Source organism: Monodelphis domestica, chromosome 5 (genome assembly GCF_027887165.1).
Source record: "Monodelphis domestica isolate mMonDom1 chromosome 5, mMonDom1.pri, whole genome shotgun sequence".
In the NCBI taxonomy this organism is placed as follows: domain Eukaryota; kingdom Metazoa; phylum Chordata; class Mammalia; order Didelphimorphia; family Didelphidae; genus Monodelphis; species Monodelphis domestica.
This window is the reverse complement of record NC_077231.1, coordinates 211,571,387-211,588,228: the sequence shown is the minus strand read 5'-3', so window position 1 is coordinate 211,588,228 and position 16,842 is coordinate 211,571,387. Positions and strand designations below refer to the sequence as shown.

Here is a 16,842-nt window from a genome sequence, read left to right as displayed (position 1 = left end):
CTTCTTTCTCTAGTGGGATGAGGAAGTAATTGAAGTCTTTACATCCTTTCCCTTACATCTTCATGAACATCTTGTATTCTTTCATAAGAGGTAGGATTTTCATTTTTTCACCTTTTTGCCCTTTTTGTCATCTAAGAAGGGCGATAATACAAAGAAACAGAAGAGAAAATTCCCAAATTCATATGCTCTACACAGTCTTACAATATAACAATGGCACTAATTCTTGAGGAATACACTGTAAAAGTCCTTATATTATTTGAGTAAAAACAATATTCATTTCAATAAATGACATTTAATGTTTTCATGCATATTCTCCTTTGAAACTCATAATAACCCAATAAGATAGTAGAAAAGGAGTCTCTTGAAATTTTAAACATTTTAGTTCTTTATAATAAATGAGTGAGGCTGCAGTATAATTTTTCTACTCTTTTACATAGAAATTATCCAAGACAACACACGAAATAGTACAGCATCTTCATATATATTTAAAAAAATTTTATTAAAGACTTATTCTTAAATGGAAGGATGTAAAATAGTTGTTGAAAATTCTAGGTAAATAGGTCTGGAAACAAAATTGATTTAAGATTTAAATTGCTACCAAGAGATTATCTTATAATATTGGGAGACATTTCACAAAGACACACTCTATATGTATATGTGTATATACACACGTACACACATATATAGTATTTATACAGATATACATTTTATACACAAATATATACTTGATTTTTATATATATATATATGCACATCACAATATTTCCCAGTCTTATACCTGTAATTGAAACTTTAAAATTATGAAACTGGATAAGAAATACTTTCCCAAAAATTAATCTGCAGGTTGGTATTAGAAAAAATAGAATTAAGGAAAGATTAAGAGAGAGAAGAAAATGTTGGAGAAACTTATGAAAGGATTGTATTGTTGCTTTCAGGAATTTTAGTGGTTGACAACACTGACTATTATGTCTAATAATAAACTTTAAGAATTATCAGGCAAGCAAGTAGAACTGTGCTAGTGAATGTAAAGAACAAAAAGCTCCCCAAAGGGAGAGTATATGAACTTTTAAGATTAATCTATATTGTTAACGTGAGCACTTTAATATACCACATAGCAGTTGATCCTCATAATAACCCAGTAAGGGTAAATATGAAGTGTGTGTGTGTGTGTGTGTGTGTGTGTGTGTGTGTAATATGTATATTCATACACACATTTTACAGATCAGGAAACCAAGGCACACAAGGTTAAGTGATTTGCCTAAGGTTACACAGGTGCTTGGATGACAGCCACACATGGCCTTGTAACAAATCTCTTACCCTTTCAATTTCTTTTTCTTTTTCTGTCCCAGTTCAGCAATTTCTAATTCTAAACTCTTTTTTACTTTGTTTTATTTTTTCTTTATTGTTCTCTTAAGTACCTTATTAAATTTGTATTGTTTATTATTGATTAAGTAATTTCTTTTTTTTTTTTAAACCTAGCTCACTAACATATTTCCTTCCTTCCCAGTTCTCCCCAAGGTTTCTATATTCTTGGCCCTAAGCACTGAGGAAAAATTGCTTTTACCTTCCTTTCCTTACTCAACTGATGTGTTTTGAATTTTTTTCAAGGTCTCTCACTCCTTTTTAATGTAGTTAGTGACTCATTCTATTCACTGCCTTGGGTACCTTCACGCTTACATGGTAATATAGTAGAAGGGGTCAGGCTTATTTTCATGATCCTATTCATGGTGGTGGCTATTTTGGAAGAACTTTCTTCACTATGATCTAGGCCAGGCTATTTCTTGTGCCTGAACATTGTTCTAAGTCAGGCTTGACTCAGTTCCATTTGATAGTTCACACATGGAACTGAAATGAAATGAAACACTTGTATACCATAAATATTTAATAAAAAATTACTTAGTAATAGCATGGAAGGGATCTCTAGCAAAAATACATCATTGGGTATGAGTTGTATGCAGCTCCCCATTTGCCTTCATTTTCCATGATAGCACACACCTGATCAGAAGAGTACGTGGAAGGTCAATGGCATGGACTCTCATCAAGCCTTTGGAATCCTAACTATGGAAATGTTAGACTTTTATGTCTTATACAACCAGGGAGCTACATCCTTAGAATTTTAATTTCTTGGTCCAATTAAGTCTCAAGTATGTTTTCATCACTGTTTTGGGGAAAACCCATCTTATATGGAAGGACATTTTAGTTTTCTTCTTTGTAATAGATATTGCTCCTCCAGCCTTGTAGGATTTTGGAAATCTTTAGATTGGGTGTTTTCTCTGCATTACAACCAAGAATTCTGTGCAGTTACATATATACATACAGAAACCCACATATGTATATTATGTGTGCATGTGTGTGTATATATATATATATCATATATGGCTAGGTGGAGATGTGTTTTGATATATATCACTGGAGGCAATATTCACCATCAGTAAAATCACAGTCTCATACAAATTGCATGTATATGTGTTTTGGGGAGGCATATTTATGATGACTCTGTGGTCTCATTGATGCGAATATTGTTCCCAGTGTATAAAAGAGAAATTGGGAAAGCATGCAAAAAGACAGGAAAAGCTGAGACTGATAACCTGTCATTCAAACTAGTGTTCTATTTGGAATGTTACTGAGAAAAGCAGTTGAAGAAAGGAAGAGACCAAATGAAGGGTTAGATCTTTAACCTTGAAGACAGAAAGGAGATGCAGTCTTTTGGCTTTGAAGACAGAAGAAAGAAGGACAAAGCCCAGCTTCCCCAAATAAACCCTTTACTTAAGATAAAGAAGAGAAAGAGTATTTCATTTGACATATCACAAAACTCACCCTGAGTTGATTTAGAAGAAGAGAGAAGAAGAGGAAAGAATGGAGGAAGGGAGGAAGAAAGTAGGTAACAGGCCGATCTGTTAGTTATCAATTATCAGTCAAAATAGTGCCTTATTACAATTTGGCACCCAGACTGACTGAATTCACAATTCCTAAAGGCAAAGATGTTCAAGCAAGTGATCTGTGGGGTAGTTGTGCTGGCAGCTATTACAGGATATTATATTTATATCCTGTATAGCAAAATGGCAAATATGTTTGTGGATTCTGCAGAATACATAAGCAACACCACAATGTTCATACTCCAGATGCCATTTTAAAAAGAAACCATTCTCTGGCAAATTCTGACAGATATACATCATTTCCATGGCTGCAATACAAACTGTGACCTACCTTAAAAAACATTTACAGATGTGTGATTCCTAGAACTACAGCACAGATCATGGTAGTGGATACAAACTTGGAGATTAGTTTGGGGTGCCAAATTGTAATAATAGACTATTTTGATTGGTAATTGATAACTTAAGATCAGACTGTTACCTACTTTCTTCCTCCCTCTGTTTTTCTCCCTCCCTTCAGCCTCTTTTTTCCTCCCCTCCCCCTTCCTTCTTCTTCTCTCTTCTTCTAAATCAACTCAGTGTGAATTTATGGGGTCTCAAATTAAATACTCTTTCTCTTCTTTATCTTAAGGAAAGGGTTTATTTGGGGAAGACAGGAAAGGATAAGAAATGGAGGTAAGAAGGTTGGGGATTTTCCTAATACTACAATGAGTCTTAGGTTGGAGGATGGTAAAATATAGTTCAATTGAGAGAAATGGCTGAGAAGTCTGGACATTCAGTCACTATCACAACAGAGCAACTCAGAGAGAGCTGGGCTTTGTCCTTCTTCCTTCTGTCTTCAAAGCTCAGAGACAACCTCTCCTTTCTGTCTTCAAGGTTAAAGACTTAACCCTTCAGTTGATCTGTTCCTTCCTCAACTGCTTCTCCAGGTAACATTCCAAAAAGAACACTATTGTTTGAATTACAGGTCATCAGTCTCAACTTTTCCTGTCTTTTTGCATGCTTTCCCAATTTCTCTTTTCCACAGTGACAGACATCACAAGCAATCTTTGCCTGTTCATTTTGTGAATCTTTTGCCCCTCTTCTTCCGTAAGTTTATTTTGTTTGGTAAATATACCCAGCATGCCACAACCCCTTCTTTGCTTTTGCTTGGCATCATGAGGGTCTCAGTGAAGCATGGGGGCTGTCCCCTGGTTATCTTTCACTTTTTCCAAGTGATCAGCTCTTTTTTGTATATGCATACACAAGTTCTTTTGTGTTCATACATTTCTTTCATAATAATTTTTACTCTTCCTCTGTAATTTTTGTCTGTGATCTGTTGTAGCTTACTCATATCCATTATGTGTTTTTACATTGCCTTCTGGGTGATTATACCCACAAATAAACACACACATAGCAGATACACACAGTCATCAGCTCTTGAAGAACTATATATTAAGCTTCATGTGTGTATGTAAGAATTTCAATCTTTGTCAGTAGAGGGAGTACAAGCACTGATTAAATCATAGTTTTCTTAAAGAGTTGAAGTATGTACTTACAACTCTCAATATTCCCATCATTGTTTATTTCCAAGAAATGCTTTCTGGATCATATTTAGTCAAGTTTCACAAGTGGATCCACTTCTATTCCCTCTTTCAGCCCAAGTTATAATAAAACTTCCAGAAGAATGAGAGAAAGATTCCCTCTAGTCCTACTAGACAGCTTGTGGCTAAAAGTTAATTTCCTTCTAAAAACCTCAGTTTCCTTATCTTTCAAATCGAGGGAGTTGTACTAGCTGTTGCTAAAGTCCTCTTCTAACCCTAGTGGTTTGTGATTCCATGTACACATATACTGGCTAGGAATTTTTTTAAATAGTCCCTAATACTTTGGCATTGCTGGTTCATGCTAACAGTAAAAAGAGAAAGGAAATATTTCATGCACTTTCCTATCATTTCCTCTTGGTGACCAGTGGGTTGCATTTATAGGATAATTTACTAGGGCCAAGGGTACATTCTTTGTGGAACAAACCTCTAACTTCTGTCTGCTTACTGGCTTGTTGGGGATTGAACACTTGACTTTGCTTTCAACAGCCCTATCTCTCAAATTTAGAACTGAGATCCTTAGAGCTGCAAAGGGCTCTATAGGTCATTTATTCCCAAACTTATCTTACTAATAAGGAATCTGATACCCAGAGACTTACCTCCAAGACACACCACTGGTCATTATAAAAGGGTATTCAAATTCAGGCCACATAAATCCAAATCTAGTGCCCTTTCCACCACACCACACTGCCTCTCAGTTGATTTTTCAGCTCTCCTACATTTTAGTCCTTACACTGATGCTTAGCAAGATAGCCTTCTTTGTCTTGTTCCTTTGCTCCCATTCAGAGATATAAAGTCTCTACTCTCCAAGTCCCTGTGTAGACTTACATGGACACAAACTGGCTCTTTGCCGGGTGTCTCCTGACTCAAGGTATTTTCATTTGCTGCCCCACCTGCCTATAATTTTCTCCCTTATCTTCTGTCTCCTACCTTCCCTTATTTCCTTCAAATCTCAACTAAAGCCCCACTTTCTTTTAAGAAACCTTTTTTTGACCCCTCCCCTCCTTAAGGCATCTGGGTGGCACAGTACATTTATTTTAATCTGGTTCAGGCACTCCGGAATATTTGGGTGCAAGTGGCCTGAGGACAGGTGTTCAACACTGGGCTGAGATGATTGCTAAGGTTTCTTTCAGCTCTAAGCTCTTTGATCATAGGAAGACATTATTGTCTCACTGCTGCTATTTTTGCATATTGCATACAGTTTTGGTTCTTTGGGATTTCACAATGAGTAGCAGCTGTGTAAATGGCTGAAACATTCAATTAAGCGCTTTCAATGAGAAAAAAGTGATTTCTCTTTCAGAGATGAATCAGTTGCATCTGAGGAAGTATTAAAATTGGGCACCTTAGAGATGAAGGAACTGTTACTGAAGTCATGTAGGTGTGAGTTAGAACTCTATCTTCTATTGGTTTAACACAATCCAGTGATTTTCTTCAGATATTGATTGCTTTTATAATTAAACATGTTGATTTGCAAAGATTTAGTCACATTATAGGAAAAAAGTAACAAAATAATGACTGAAATGTAAAGAGCTGGTCATGAAAAGCTGAGCCAATTAATTTGGTTATCTAAAACCACAGAATGATTCATTATCCTGAACAAAACCAATGTGTTGCAGTGGATAGAGTGCTGGGACTGAAGTCAGGAAGACCTGGGTTTGATTTTGATTTAGACACTGGCTGTTTGATGTTGGAGAACTCCTTTTGTCTCTCTTTAGTTCCCCACTCTTCATTTCTCTTTCATTAGATTCAGACCTGTGATTTCAACTATTTTAGAGAATTCCTGTGGGAAACTAGGTTGTACAGTAGATAGAGTTCTGGACCTGAAGTCAGGAAGACATCTTCCTGAATTCAAATCTAGCTTCAGGGATTTCTTGGCTATGTGACCGTGGGCAAGTCACTTAGGCTTCTTTACCTGAATTCCTGAAGAAATTACAAACCATTCCAGTATCTTTGCCAAGAAAACCCTAAATGGGGTCCCAAAGAGTCAGACATGAGTAAAATGGCTGAATAACAACAATAAAAAGAGAATTATTGCTGTAGGAAATTTCCTCTACTTTTGCAGATAACTAATTCCTCTTTCACTTGTAATCTTATAGAATTGACCAGGGACTTTGAGAAGTTGTGCACAACTGGTTGCACAACCTAGATTTTTCTGGATTCAAGTTTTGCCTTTGAAATATATTAGCCATGATTTCTCCTCATCTACTAAAAAAGGGATAATGCCAGCTAATACCTACCTCAGAAGATTATCATCTGGGTCAAATGAGATAGTGTCTTATAAAATGCTTTGTAAACCTTGGAGCACTATATAAATGGGAACTATTATCATTATTACCTACTAGAGAGTTTATAGGTTTATGAGCATAATTCTTCAGTGGTTTCAGATTTTTTTTACTCAGCTCATTTTTTATAAGGTGATCCTACAGGCGCGTAGAACCAGAATGTTAATGACTCACCCTGCATGTATTGCCAGAAAAACTGCAATTTCGAGGCTCACTGTACCGTAGCAAAAGGTGGAAAGGAATAACTTATAAGAACAATTGATACTGCTCCCAGATTGCAAAATTGGACCGCCTCTACACAAGTCAGATAGATGTGTATATAAATCAGTCATTAAAATGACTACAGTGTTACCCCATGAAAACTCCACAAGGCAGATTAGGAGCCAGCCAGACAATCGACAAATGACACAAAATAACAGATATGTAAATGGAACAGTGATGGCCTAATGGCTTCACTTCCCCACCTCCAATCATCAACTTAGCCATGATTGTTTAGATAAAACTGTCTGGAAAGGGCTGAAGCAATACATGCTGTTTGATGAGGTGGAACAATTAGTTGGATGTGATCCAGGACAATGGTGATGGCAGCTTAACATTGTTTTAGGCACATGACAGAGAGAACCTTGATTGTTGTGAGGTGTGGAAATAGTAGAAGCACTTTGGCTTCTGGGAAATGAACCAATATGATATATAAAATTATAAATGCATTCATATATTATTTGTGGGTATACATATATGTATACAGAAATATAATAAGTGGATGTGGATGTGTTCCATCCAGAGATAGTTATCACTACTCTTTCTTTTCTACCCTGTTTGTTTCTGGAAATTTAACCAGTCAGATCCCACTTTAACAATTAAGTTCCTCTCTGTAAAACCCAGGGGCAAGATAATGGTCCCTTCTAGTCCATGTGGTTCTCCTCAGTGGCTTTATGGAGTTTATATTAAACAGAAAGTTAGGAGTAAAATCAAAACCACCCAGTTGGGAAAATAACAAACATTCAGACATAGGATTTGCCTCTGCTTTAATTTAAATTTGGTGTATCTCTTGCTATTTCCTGGCTTCTTTATGGCTAAATTAAAGTTATCAGAATCATTCCAGTGAAGAAATGAATGAGCTTGTTGCATTTTCTGTAAATGTGCAGGTTCAGGGAGGAGTCTCAGTCTTTGAAGAGTCCCATAAAACCCTAACTTCATCCAGAGCCTTCTAGTCCAAGACGCCCTTAGAGTGGACTGGCTTCCTCAGCTTCTCCAAGGCTCTGTCAGAGCTCCACCCTGTTGCTACTGTGTTCCAAGTTTTTTCCAGCTCTATTCATTGGATTGAGGAGGCTGACCCTGTGACTACTATTGCTGTTTAGCAGTTGAGCTTCCTTCTACTCCCCCTCATATATGTTTCTTTAAGAACCCTAGTTGTGACTCCATTCATCTGTTGTCTCAAAGATCAGGACAGTCTAAAATCAGTTTTCAGTGTTGATAGTGGAACACTTGTCCCCGTGAGCTACAGATTCCAAGATACCAATCAGCTTCGAAACTCCTCTAATTATAAACCAGGACTTCATCTGGAAACAAAAATCAGTAAAAAGAATAACAAAATACTGTTTACAAGCATGAAATATTATTCTTGAGGAAAAGAATAGACATAATAGAAAGAAAGCCAAAATAAGACAGGAGTCTTAGTTCCAAGTTCAGCCACTTGTACATGCTTTAGAAGCTATGTGACTTAGAATTAAGCCATTTAACCAGGCAGTAGCCCAAGTAAATCTCTAAGATTATGAGTTATGGATGGAATGGCTGATCTGCACTGATAGCAGGACTTTCCTACATTATGGAATCACAGAATAACTTAAGAATGAATGTTTAAGAAAATAGCAACTATCAGGTATGCTCATAATGACAATGAAGGTATCCTGGCCAATAAATAAATATTGGTTGTTTGTTATTCCTGATCATAGGATCAGAACTAGAAAAGACTTTATAGGTCATCTAGTCCAACTACTTCATTTTGCAGGTAAGGAAACAGAGGCCCAAAACACTAACTGAGGATCCCATATGTATATTTTAGCAAAGAGGGGATTTGAACCTGGGACCAAATGCAGGAAAATTTTTTAACATGCATTTACCTTTTATCCCTTCACATTTCATTGCTCTTTCTGTTAGCATTGCTTCATAAAGACCTCTTCTTTTCTTCTTCAGCAAATCATAAATATTATAATATTTTAAAAATATTTTGATATTTTTTATTTTCATACAAATGGCATTTACCAATGTTACTCACATTCCCCACGACTGCTATAAAACCCTCTCTTTTAGCAACAAAAAATAATCAAGCAAAACAAATTTATCTGGCAACATATGAGCATATGTCACAGTCCTCACTGGTATTCTGTCACTTCTATGCCAAGATGAGGGATGTCAGTCAGTTAATAATAATTTATTAAGTATGTACTGTGTCCTAAGTATTATGCTTAGCCCTGGAGATACAGTGTTAGACAAAAGACAGTCCCTGCCCTAAAAGAGCTCACAGTCTACTGGGGGATGTTAACACATAAGCTGAAAAGGGCAAGAGAACTTTTAGAAAGATATCCATAATAGGGGCATGATAAAGTCCTGTATCTGGGTGGGGAATGATGAGATGACTGCCCTAGGTGTCCTCCTTAAAGGAAGGATCTGGGAGGAGCTGTCTGATATCTACCTTCCTCCATCTCCACTCAGAGGAAGGGAAGAAGCTAAGGGGCACAGATCATACTGAGGAACCATGAGTTTTAGATTTGATACCATCATGTAACATGAAAGTTCCTGGAGACAATTAAATCCAGAAGATCAATCAGGTGGGAAATTAGATGTCTTTCTTCATTAGTTCTCTGGTACTAAGATTGGCCATTGTTAAACTTGACTTCCCATTGCTTATAAGATACACATTTGATATTTTCTACCAGTACCCAAATAGATGAAGGTGGCATCTTATATAATCAGTATAGACTACCAATTTTTAAAGGGATATGATCCTGTGATATAATATATTTTATTGACTAATCATCTAAAGAAACTTGGGATTTATCCTACCTATGTATTAATTTAGTGGATAACTACACAAACAAGATTTTCTATTTGACTATTAGGGTCTATATGATTTAATATGAGAATGTTTAAAATGAGATATGTCTGAATGATAAAAAGAAAATTAATTGGTAATATCAAGGTACCTTTCCCCCCAGAGATATTAAACTCTTCAGCATTATATTTTCTAAACATATAAATATCTTAGACACAATATTTTAAATTATGATTTTATATGACTTACTATACTATTTTTTTTAAATAATGATATATCCTCTCCCTCCCTTTTGTTTTCTACTACAGGGGACCAAAATTCTCCAGATGTTCATGTGGTATCTGAATCCACGACAGGTCTTTGATCTTTCTCAGGAAGGGCCAAGAGATGCGTAAGTTCTAAAACATTTACCAGAATACACCTTGGCCAAAACTTTCCTTTATTCTCTTGTATGGTCAGAAGAATTCACAAGTTGTGTAAAAAGCTTTAATTTTAGATTGACTTAGGAATGAATGGCCCTATATCTTATCAGAGAAAAACCCCTTCCATCAGTAGATAGCATGCTTGCCTTGTAATTAGATTAAGATTTATGGCACAATGGATTGAGAGCTGGATCTAGTGTTAGGAAGACCTGAGCTCATACCTAATCTCAGGCACTTACTAGTTTTATGACCTTGGGTGAATTTAACTTCTATTTGTTTCAGTTTCCTCATCTATAAAATAATTATATCTACCTCAAAGGATTTTTTTTGGAGAAAATGAAATAATATTTATGAAGTACTTAATTCAGTGCCCAGGATATAGTAGGTGCTATATAAATGCTAGCTATTATTAATGATGATAAAAAATGTTAAATGATGATGACAGTAATGAATCCTTCCCTTGAAACATACTGGACCATGGACAAGTAATTTAAATTCTTAGTACTTCAGGCTCTTAAGTCTCTAAGCTTTTAAGTTGTTTTGTTGGTATGCATCAGAGGAGGCAATTTCCTTCTGTGGAGGTCCCCACATCAATGAGATTGCTGCTCTGGACCCTTAATATCTTGTGTCCACTTTGCTGATCACTCTTAACTGTCTTTGTATGCCTTACCTACCAATCTACTTACTCACCCACTTTCTTTTTTAATCCATTCCTACTTCAGATCACTTACCTATTTATTCATCAGGCTTACCTATTTATTGACAGACTCCTTTGAGTTACTACCTGACAGCTTATGCATATATTCAGATGTTAGTTAAATTTGAATGAGGGTCTGTGTGTTTGTCTTCAGTACACATGCATCCTTCAGTGTGTTTTGAGTGGCTGTCTTTGCATGTGCAGCAGCAGCAGTGAGTAGTTAATTATATGAGTGAGTGTATGTATCTGTTAGTATATCTGGATGTGGAAAATGCTGGAATGTGTGTGGTTATATCTGAGCATGTGCATGTTCAAGGACAATAGGGGATGTATGTATGCTCTTTCAATGGGTGATATGTGGGAAATTCATTCCCCTTCCAGAATTACTCCTGACTTCCTTTGGACTATTCATGTATAAAAATGGATTTCTATGATGAAAAGTTTTAATCCTGTTTCTTTATGCTTTTAGGGGGCATGAGAGGAGGGGAAGGTAAAAAGGGGAAAGGAAAAGACTGCCATCATCCAGCTATTTCTTACCTTGACCCCAGATAATGTTGACATTTCCCCATTAATACTGAGTGTATATAGGATTGGAACAAAGCAAAAACTGGTCTAATAATAGCTAAAATAGGTTTGGTAAGCTGTAAAATACTTTATATGATACAAATCACTATATCAATGTGAACAATTATTATTTTTAACAGAACTTTGGGGCAGGAAGAAAAGCAGCATGATATAGAGGATATAATAATAAAAGCATTTATAGAACACATTAAGTTTACATAGCATTGTCTCATTTTTATCCTCATGAGAATCCTAGGAAGTAGATGCTATTATTACTTCCATTTTATAGAGGAGGAAACTGAGGCAGACTTAAATGACCTGCCAAGGGTCAGAGAGCAACTGACTGGGGCAGGATTTGCCCTCAGGTCTTCCTTATTCTAGGCTCAATGCTCTATCCATTGTACCACTTAGCTTCTTTTTAAAAATGTGGAACTTGGAAGTCAGGAAGACTTGGAGTAGAATCCCATCTTAAACAGTAGTTGTGCGATGTTGGTCTAGTCACTTAACCTGTCTGAGTCTTAGCTTCTTTCTCTGAAAAAATGGGAATAATTTTGTACTACAGGATCATTGATATATATATATATATATTTGTATGTATGTATATATATATTTGTATGTATGTGAATATATATATATATATATATATATATACTGCAAAGGGGAAGATTTGGAGCCAAGCCCTAGATTCCAGTTCTGAGTGAGCCATCTACTTTGTGACTTGGATAAGTTACTTCACTTCTTTATAAAATGAGGAAGGCTTGATTACATCTGATGGTTGCTGTGAAGTTCAAATGAGAAAACTATGGAGAGCACTAGGCAGACCTTAAAGTGGTTTAAGAATGCTAACTATTATTAATTTATTCTGACATTTTGCACATGAAGAAACTGAGGTTCAATGGTTTTAACTGGTTTGCTAGTGAGTGGTCATGCTAAGACTTCAAACCCCAGTCAAATGGCATGTTCTTTGTAAAGCACTTAGCACAGGACCTGGAACCTAGTAGATGCTTAAAAATACATGTTCCTTTCCGTTGCCTTCCCTAATCCAGTCTTCTGTGCTAAACACCGGAAATATAAAGAAAGCTAAAAAACAGAGGCTGCTTTAAAGGCACTCAACATGAGAGAACAACACAAAAACAACTATGTACAAACAGGATCAATAGAAAATAATCATCAGAGGGGAGGCACTGAAATTAGGAAGGATCCTTGCTATTGGTGTCACTCGGGTTGTTTTTAGACCCATCTTGGACAAATTCTTAGTTTAATGGTTGCTAGAGAATACAGTATTTGAAAGATGGTTTCTGTTCCAATTCTCTTATTCTATTACATTTTGGACCACTAGAGTCCGCTACAGGATTTGTGAAAGCCTTTCTTTTCTGTGTTCAGCCTCTCCAAGGTTCATTCCTTGACTAAGCTGGTTTGTCATTTGTCTATTCTCTGTCCTGGCTATTTAATGCAAGTGTATATATTTCAGGGAACATTGAGAAAAATGTCAGTGCAAAAAGAGAATGTTTAATTGGGGGGAAATTGCTTCGCTGATGCTCAGTAGCATGAATCAGTATACATGAGAGCTTTACTCAAAGGGGATGGATCACTCACCTTCTCCAAAGTTCATGCAGTGCAGTTTTTGCATACCTGGTGAGAGACTTCTGAGACGTTAAAGATCAAAAGAATGAATTCCAAACATCAGGAACAGGAAAAACCCAAATCCAATGAAGCCCAAACCAGCATATTTTGCTGTATCTCAATATGTGTATATGTGTGTTTTCTCCCCACCTACATTCACTTTATAAATTTAGTAACTTTGATAGTGAAGAGTCAAGCCTAGAAAAAGCACTGCAAGCTAGGAAGAAAGCTCCTGAATTTCCTTCAGACGGTGATGTTTACATCCTTGCTCTCTTGTCCTTTTGCCTCTATGACCTAGCACAAAGGAGCTTAATCTCCCCACCATAGAAGAAGTTTCAGCTTCTTCTCTCCCTCATGCCACATATCTAATGAGTTGTCATATCATGCCATTTCTACTTCATTCATATCTCTTCCATCTGGCCCTTGCTCCCTACTCCCAGAGCTGCTATCTTAATTCAAGCTCTTAATACCTTTTACTAGATTATAATAATAATCTCCCCAATTGGTCTCCCTCCTTCAAATCTCTCGCCACTTCTGCCCATCGCAGACACAGCTACCAAAGTAATTTTCCATAAGCCCAGATGTGATCAGATGACTGCTACTCAGTCAGTTTCAGCGGCTTCCTATTGCCTCTAGAATAAAATATAAACTACTGCATCTAGCTTTTAAAAACCCTCACAACCCAGCCCCGATCTACCTCTCCAGACTTGCTATAAACCACTCACCCTTTCCCGCTCTGCAGTCGAGTCAAACTTGTCTTTTTTTTTCTTATAACTGACACTCCATTGCTGTGCCTTTGCTCTGGCCATAATTGTGCCTAAAGGCACTCCCTCCTCACTTCTGCTTCAAAGGCCCCATGGCAGATGGAGAATCAGGAAATCTTGAAAGAAGTGAGAGAATTCAAATCCTACCTTCCAAGGGAATCCTTTCTTATTCCCTCCAATTGCTAGTGTTCTTTCTCTCTAACAACCTTGTTTTAAATGACTTTTTATATATTTGTATTTATTTAGATTATATATGCCATATATACATATATGCAAATATACATATATTCTCATATGTAATTTTCTCTCCCACTGGAATGTACATTTCTTTCAGGTAGGGTTTGTTTCTTCCACTCTGTTTGTATCCTCCATGTCTAACACAGTACTCTGAATATGGTAGGCACTTAATAAATGCTTGTTAATCAATTGGCTGGCTAGTCTCTGAGGTCCTTTCTAGCTCTAAATTTTTGATCCTTTAATTACATGGGCTGGATGACAAGTCAGGAGAGATAACTAGAATCAATCAGGGCATCTCCCTGAGCAGAAGAAAAAGTAGAAATAGATTGTTTTCAACAAGTAAACATGGTTCTTACTGAGACAAGAAAGAAACATTGGGAGAAAGAGAGGAAAAGTGCTGAAAATAAAAAAAGAAGGATCAGGGCTGAGTGAAGAATAGACAGGGTTGAATGAAGAACAGATTGATGAATACAATAGTCATAATGAGAAGAGGTAGAAGTTTTGTACCCTTTTAAATCCCAGACATAGCAGATAATTGGATACCTTCATTCCCTTCCCACCTTTGATACTAATATTGGTGTTTCTGCTTCCTATTGTCACTCCAATGAGAACCCCCTGATGCCTCTGTTGTATGAGCCTCAAACTCTGTTTTGACAGAGCCAGCTTGTCATGTGGTCTTTCTTTTGTTAACACAGACTTTTTTCTTTCTTCTGCAAGGCTTGAGCTGTATAGAAAAGTGCCGAATCTTCGAATCCTGGCCTGTGGTGGAGATGGAACGGTAGGTACAAGGAATGTTTCCCATTTTAATTTCTGTTGCTGTTTTCCTTTGTGTTCCAAAGGATTTCAAAAATTCTTTTTTGCTACTCTTGTCTCGCATTCCCCTCCTATATCAAAGGTCTTCTCTCTCAAATGTTGATTTTTCCACAACCCATACAGCATTATGCTTAGCTCATTTCTATTATATCTAGTTCATTTAATGGGATATTAACTAGTTTAAAATATATAGTTAGTCATAACAACTAACACAGTCTATCATAATTACTCTTAGGAGGCTGAAATTGAATTTCTTAGAGGCAGAAAATGAATATTCTCATTACTCTTTTCCATTCCTATTACAACTACCCTATTCCAAAGCTTCATTCAATATCTTTATATTTTAGTAGCTTTTTAACCTAAAGTAGGAAGAGAATTTTCACATCCATTCCTTCATTCAAACATTTATAAAGTGCCCACTATGTGCAAAGGTATTTTACTGGCTACTGGGGATACAAAGACAAAGGAAAAAAACAACCTGACCTCAAGGAGTTAGTCTGCCATCAGTGTTTTCTTCCTTTATTTCTTTCTTTCTTTCTTACTTTCTTCCTTTCTTCCTTTCTTCCTTTCTTCCTTTCTTCCTTTCTTCCTTTCTTCCTTTCTTTCTTTCTTTCTTTCTTTCTTTCTTTCTTTCTTTCTTTCTTTCTTCCTTTCTTCCTTTCTTCCTTTCTTCCTTTCTTCCTTTCTTCCTTTCTTCCTTTCTTCCTTTCTTCCTTTCTTCCTTTCTTCCTTCCTTCCTTCCTTCCTTCCTTCCTTCCTTCCTTCCTTCCTTCCTTCCTTCCTTCCTTCCTTCCTTCCTTCCTTCCTTCCTTCCTTCCTTCCTTCCTTCCTTCCTTCCTTCCTTCCTTCCATCTTATTATTAGTTCTAAGACAGAAAAGTGGTAAGAACTAGGCAATTGGGGTTAAATGATTTGTCCAGGATCAAACAACTAAGAAGTGTCTGAGGCCAGATTTTAATTCAGACCCTCCTAACTTTAGACCAGGAAGTCTATCTACTGTGGCACCTTGCTGCTCTTAAATGTTCTTTCATCCTGTTCCCCCATGTCATCAATATATCTTTTATGTGTAGAATTAAGCCCTAATTTCTAGCATTCTAAACACCCTGAAATATGGGTCTAACCTGATGCATTGTTAGTGTCTACTTCATCAGCCAGATTGTACTTAGTATCTCCTAAGTCCACCATCTTTATTCTCATTTCTATACTTTTGCTCCTCTTCCTTTGCTACAGAAAAGCTCCTCACTGCACACTGAAACTTTAATAGCCTTCAAGACCATTTGCCCATTGCTCATTGCCTTACCTAGACCTTCAGTGATTTCTGCTTCTCTTCTGTACTTCTGTGATAGTAATTATTTGTATTGTTGTACCAGTCATTTGGCACCTATTCTGCCTTTGGAGACTACATTTTATATTACTGATAAGTTCTCACATCATTATTTAATTCTCTTGTCTCCTCGTCTAGCTAAGAAGCTTTTAGAGGGCCTTGATCATATATGTATTATCCACTTTTATATTCCATTACAATTTTCAGCAGTCATTTAGCAAAAATTTATCAAACACTTACTATGTGCCAAGTATTGTGCCAAGAGCTAGGGGTATAAAGGAGGACAAAAATATGGCCCTTGCCCTTAAGATGCTCACTGTGCACACAAAAGCTATACACATGTTTTTCTTAAAATTTTTAATCCATTAATTAGTTTGTTACATTAAAGTTCCCAAGTATCTCCCTATCTCCCCTCCCCACACTTAGAGGAAGAATCATTTGAAAGAAAGATATATATGTATGTATATTTATGAAAAACTATGCTTTGTTTGTTTCTCCTTATCAGTTCTTTCCCAGGAGGTGGACATACATGAATCATTTTTCAAACAATATGTTTGTTGCTGTGTATAATGTTCTTTTGTTCTACTCATATTTGTTGAAAGAATAAATGGAT

At 36.5% G+C, this 16,842-nt stretch overlaps 1 protein-coding gene across 2 annotated transcripts in view; it reads left to right on the top strand.

Annotated features, from left to right (window-relative positions):
• The window catches only part of DGKI (diacylglycerol kinase iota), a 623,490-nt gene that overhangs the window by 294,122 nt on the left and 312,526 nt on the right, over positions 1-16,842 (top strand). For both annotated transcript variants that reach the window (XM_056799742.1, XM_003342025.4), the window contains exons 11-12: positions 10,095-10,177; positions 14,811-14,871. In XM_056799742.1, the coding sequence (XP_056655720.1) occupies positions 10,095-10,177; positions 14,811-14,871 (144 nt within the window). The remainder of the gene's footprint in view (positions 1-10,094; positions 10,178-14,810; positions 14,872-16,842) is intronic.